General features: G+C 48.7%; 1 protein-coding gene across 13 annotated transcripts in view; it reads right to left on the bottom strand.

The window, feature by feature from the left end:
* Nucleotides 1–1,512: 1,512 nt before the first annotated feature.
* BANP (BTG3 associated nuclear protein) overlaps nucleotides 1,513–6,000 on the bottom strand; it is a 124,488-nt gene continuing 120,000 nt past the window's right edge. For all 13 annotated transcript variants that reach the window (XM_084905049.1, XM_084905051.1, XM_084905052.1 and 10 more), the window contains 2 exons: nucleotides 5,385–5,528; nucleotides 1,513–2,146 (listed from right to left, as the gene is read on the bottom strand). In XM_084905049.1, coding sequence (XP_084761175.1) covers nucleotides 2,075–2,146; nucleotides 5,385–5,528 — 216 coding nt within the window. In that variant the 3' untranslated portion in view covers nucleotides 1,513–2,074. The remainder of the gene's footprint in view (nucleotides 2,147–5,384; nucleotides 5,529–6,000) is intronic.

Below are 6,000 nucleotides of genomic sequence, written 5' to 3'. Positions count from 1 at the left end.
ACTCAGAATGATGTTTTTGAGGTTCATCCATGTTGTAGACTCAGCTTTATTTCTGTTTATGGTTGAATAATATTCCATTGTGGTGATGGACCACATTTTATTTATCCATTCATCCTTTGATGGACACCTGGTTGTCTCCCAGTTCAGGCCACAGTGAATAGTACTACTATGAATATTCTTATATGATATAAGTTTACATGTGGACACACAGTTTCAATTCTCCTGCACATACACCTCAGAATGGAACTGCTGGATCAAATCATGATCGTCACCGGTGTTCTTGAACAACAGTTTCACTACAGACCCAATTCTGTGTAAGTAATATTTTTCTCTCAGTGCTCATTGGTACTACCCTCTACTTCAGAGGTCCAGTGGTTGTTGCAGTTTGCTATGGTTCCTTCATTCCACTGTAGGTGGTCTCACCTTTCTCTCTGGCTGCTTTTAGAATTATTTTTGTCTTTAATGTTCTGTGTGTGTCCAGGCATTGATTTATTTTAATTCTACTTGGAATCTATTCTGCTTCCAGGATCCTTTAAGTGTTATATTTCTACTGTTCTCTGTATTCCCTCCATCTGGGAGTCCAGATACGTGTTAAATTAGACCTTTTCCTTCCAGCATTATGACTGGTCTTTTTCTCATGTCCATCTCCTTTCTCAGATGACTATCCAGGGAGGTTCTGAGTCCTCATTTCACCATGACCATTCCTGGAGGGTGCATAGAGGCATGAAATTTAAACATGCTGTCCCCACCCCCATCTTCACCCTCCAGCATGCCCTGGTGTAAACGACCCAGCCCAGGAACCCCCATGGGGTGGAGTGGGGAAGAGACAGGACTACTTGGAATGGCAACTTTGAATGCTCCCCAGAAAAAGCATTGAGCAGTCATAGTCAAAGTCAGTGAATACGATTTTGTTATGAAGTTCACAAACCCCACTAATGTAACTGCCAAAACCGTGTGAGAGAAGCAGGCCCCACACGCTGATCACATGTAGTGCAAACCACCTCTGTGCTTGGAACTGATTTCTCTGTTTTTTATATGTGTACACTTTTGTTTAATGAGTTTAAACATTTAGTGAATCAACAATCATAGGCATGATTATAGTGAACTCCTTAGACATTTAAAATCTGCCTTTGTGTTTTATTTTAGATGATGAGACAGGCTCCTCTGGACATGACTTTCTCTAAGAAGCCCTGGAGCTGTAACTTTTTGGAGCTGGCAATGGTCATGACATGTGACAGCCCGGGTTACCTGCAATACTGAAGCAGGCTCCCACTGTCTCGGGACGCCTGTGTCTGAGAGGGAGCACTCCACTGGGCAGCGCTCTGCATATGGGGGAGCTGACATTCCAGGCCCCTTATAGGGTTCTGATAGAATAAGCTACACCCTTCCCTTTGCAAGAACCCCACAAGTACTGTCAGCACAGTGGAAAGGACTGTAGGGGATCCCTGAGCACCCACCAGGAGGGAGGCTGGCCTCGGTAAACCACCTCTTCAAAGGAAATAACATTAAAGCTGCTGTGGTCATAAATACATTTATTTCATTAAAAATGCTTAATTACAGTGCTGAGAGCATTTCCCCCTAGAAAAGTAGGTAAGCAATATTTCCATCAAAATGTTAGTTGTCTCTGCAAATACCTATTTTCATTTCACTGAACAGAGCACACAGCAAAAGGCTTCTGCTACTCTTTTTTTTTTTTAATTTTCTTTTTTGTTATAAACACCATAGCAAATAAAAAAAAGCTGTTTAAACAGAGAAAAATATTGTAGTTCTTGATTTTCTGCGTGAACTTAACGCAATCCACACTGTGCTTCCCACTCTTTCTCTAGATACCAACAGTGAGACTCAAACGAAGGGGTCTTCTGGAGGGCTGGCGGCTGTTGTCATCTGTTATTTACTGGGATACTTTCCCCGGTGGATGAGGCTCCAGATGCACTTTAACAGAACACGTGCGGTCACCTCCATTCAAAGCCACGGGGCCGGGCGCGTGTACAACTGGGTGGTTGGCTGTAGCCGGCACTGAGAGCGGCGACGGCTCCACCTTGGGTCCTGTCATGGTCAAGCAGCCCGTCCTACATCACTGGATCTGGATGGCTCCATGCTCAAGCTGCATTTCGGGCTGCAGGGTGGGCTGCAGGGTCTCGGCCGTCTGCAAGAGGGGAGAGAGGAGGGCTTTTCTATAAAAGTACCCACCAACTCAAGTCCAGGACACTCACCGGTCACAAAACACCAACTGTTTTCACGCACAGAGCAAACACACAGCAGAGCTGAAAGGTCCGGGTCCTAAGCGCACCCCTGCTTTGAGTGATGACTCTCCCGAAACCTGAGCTGCTTCGCAGCAGCTCTGACGAATCCGGGTTGTGATCCCTCCTTGCGGGACCTCCTGCTTGCTCAGGTGCTGATTTCCTATTCCTACCCCCTGCTTATCACTGGGATACTCTTGAAGTGGTTAACACATCCTTAAACTAATATATTTGCTTAGAATTTCAGTTATCATTTTGCCTTTTCTTATTAAAAACTGTTCCAATGTTCCAAAAAAGCATTTTAGGGACAGCTAGCTTTTTCCCTTAAAGACATAAGTTCTAAACAATGAGTCATAGATATTAAGACATTTTAAATGCATATTTAAAATGTTAAGATACATTAAAGGGAAAAATATAATCTTGGAATAAGTCACCAGTCATCCACCTAAACCATGCAGAACTGGCTCCCAGATGGAGAGTTTGGGATTTTTAGGGTCCTCTAAGCTGCCTGTCAAAGGCAATGTCACAAAGATTAGACCCTCAAAGGCAGTCCCAGCTTCCCTGGCAGGAACTTTAGCTGGAGGGGCCTGGCATGGCAACTGAAAAAAGACAAAGAAAGCCACAGACTGGAAGGCAGAAGTCCCTGGGCATGGGGGCTGGCGCTACAACCCCTACTGCAGTTCAAGGCTGAGGTTTGAAATACTATACAAATGGCATTTAACAGTGCTTCCTTGAGGCAGAGGCCTTCCAGTCTCAGACGAAGGACTCAGCACAGGCATCGCCCACGCTGTCTAAGAGCCCACAAAAAGCAACAAAAAAGGGACCAGCTGACACAGACAAGATGGGGGTTTCCTCGCACATTTCTGGGTGAAGGAAAGTGGACTAGACAGTGCTGGTGTCTGCAGACGGGAGAGGGGCAACAGGCTGGGACAGTAAGCATACATCTCATTCTCTGCTCTGCTATCTGTCCTAAAGGAATGGATCTCGAGACCTGCCAGGTGTGAACAGAGACAAAAAACGATGCCAGGAAGCCAAGTGGCAAGGGGCTAAAATGGACACAGCTTTCCTCAACTCTGAAATCTGTAATGACGACAAACCTACAACATGCAAGATGACCCACCACAGAAGCCCCAGACCTGAAGAGCACACACCGTGCCAACCTCTGTGCCTGCCCAGCACAGGAGTGAACTGCCTTTAAACACGACCTTTCACAACAGTGTGGGTATCAGACACCATCACCTGGTGTGGGACGAGGTGGGTACACAGGGGAGGTTTCTTCTAGGACAGGTTTGTTCTTAAATCACAACAGAAAACTGGTCAGGGAGAATTCCTCTCCCCACCCACACCCCATCACCGGCTCCAGGCCATGCCTCATCCCGCCCCACAGTGGAAGGGCCTCTGGGGCCACTGCTCTGAGGAAGCCCAACACTACTCAGAGTGGGAAGAGTCTGGGCTGTGGGAGCGGCTGGAGGAGTCTAGTGGGGGGTGAGGCACACACCTTCTTTAGGACACCCCTTCCCAAACTCTGGGCCAACAGGGGCCTCACGGTGAGTCAGGAGAATAAGAATTTAAGTCCTCAGGGACTGCTGAGTTCACTGAGCTGGCACCTGGTCACCAGGGTACCTTGGGCAACCTACTTGGTTCCATTCCTCAGCAACCACCACACAAGGCTGCAAGAAAACCAAATGAGAACTCCCTTTCCTCCCAGAACAATGGAGAGCACACGACACCTAGCACAGTGCAGAGCAGAGTACAGGAGGGAGGAGAGACCACCTGGAAATGCGGGGCTTTAATTCTGAATGTCAAAGGCTGACAGCACTGAGACACAAGAGGCTTAGCAAAAAGGAGAGGAGCAGACCCAACAAGGACAGCAGACCATGCAGAGGGCAGGGCAGGAGCCAATACCTAGCAGGCTAGAACAGAACATCCACAGGGTCCTGTGGGCAGGGAGCTCTGAGGCCTCCACAGGCCAAGGCTGCCCAGATACATGCCCCCTGCCTTCCCATGGCCAAGCACCTGCATCACAATGGCAATTGTCTTATCTCAGCAGTAAAGTTAGTGATTTAACACCACGGCCTGTGAAGTCCGAGAATGCAGGCCACCAACCTCTCTGTGCCTTTCACAGCACCAGCAGCCTTGCTTGTTCCCACGACCCACTGCCCTCTCAGGACCAACCCTGTGGTCACCCTCATGAAATAGGAATATGCACTGACTTTAGAACTGGTTGTTCTAAACACAACCAATCAACCACACAGAACCACTCACACTGTCCCCTGAAGGGGATCAGGCTGTCAGGCTATTCAAGCTCTCCCCACTAGGACAAGGGGGTGAGAGGCAGGCCTGGGTGCCCCCCAAACAGGGTAACTCTAGAGAGGCCACAATGCTTGCTACACTGAGCACACTCACCGTGGGACAGCTCCAAGAACACTTCAAATATCTAAAGAAGAGACTCTCTCATCTGATATTTCAGAAAGTGTCCAAATGGAGCGTGAGAGCCGGGTTTCCAGTGCTCCCAGGAAGCATGGATAAGGACAGCTTAAGCAGAAATCCAGCAAAACCAGATGACAAGAGGAGTCCGTGGAAGCTCATCGGTGCTCAAGCAGCCATGCCAAACAAGCACATAGCAAACACAGGTGGGCCTTACAAATGCAGAGTTCCCGCCACAGCTGTCAGACTGCTATGCTAAAGGTATAGTGTGGGAAGCTGGAAACCTGGCCAAATGGTGCCCCAGGACCAAGTGCAGATATCACAACCAGCCAGGCCATCCTACATTTCCACCCTAAAGCAGCAGGCTGCTCAGAGGCAAGTGCCCCAAAAACCTGCCCCTGGGAAAAGGCGGAGGGCTGCGCCAGCAGAAGTGCCAACCCCTGAGCCCTAGGCTGGGTGCTGCCCACAAAGAGGAGCAGCAAGGTCTCAGGTCAACGGGAACTGATCACTTTCTAAGGAGAATTGACCAGAATTTACTTTTTGCTTCTGAGTTTATAAACATTTGCACAAAACAAAATAGCTCAAGAATCAGTTTAAGATTAGCACCTGGGTCAAGATCTAACTTCTCACCTTCCTCCCAGAAGAACGTCAAAAGCAGAAATAACCAAGCTGCGTTCATACCTACAGAAGACCCAGGACTTGTCCACAGAGACCTACCTGAGCTGCCGTGGTGTGGTCAGTCACAGGCGCCAGCTGGACGTACTGGACCTGGATGTCACTGCCCTGGAGAGGTGACCCATCCATGCCTGTGGCTGTGGGGTCTGAGGAGGCCACGGCTATCAGCTGGGCTCCCTGAAGCACCTGGAGGGACAAAGCAGACACCATTAGCACCATCACGGGTAAAAGTGCAGAGTGAAAGCCATGCATGCAGATTCCACGTGACCGCATGGACCAAGGACAACGACCTAGCACTGCACTCCACACTGTGGGGTCTGCCTGCTTGCAAATCATCTGGAGTAACGTGTGTGTGTGTGTGTGTGTGTGTGTGTGTGTGTGTGTGTGTGGTGAGCGCGTGTGAACGTATGTGTGTGTCAAGTTGTTCCACATCTGCAAGGGAACTCCCTCAAACATCCACATATCAGACAGAAAGATGGCTTTTTAAGCCTTATAGGAAGAAAGAAACCAGCTCATGTTTCTGAAGAGTGACAGTGGGATGTGGCCTAAGCATGTCTGAGGAGGGCACTGGGATGGAAAGTTGGACATGGAGCAGGAGATAAAGCACATGAATTCCTTGGGAAATCTCTGTTGTTCTAGGTCACAAGAGGGAGACATG

The sequence above is a fragment of the Pipistrellus hanaki genome (assembly GCF_964339955.1).
Source record: "Pipistrellus hanaki genome assembly, chromosome: 15".
NCBI lineage: Eukaryota > Metazoa > Chordata > Mammalia > Chiroptera > Vespertilionidae > Pipistrellus > Pipistrellus hanaki.
The sequence above is the reverse complement of the archived record's forward strand: the minus strand, read 5'-3'. Positions and strand labels throughout refer to the sequence as shown.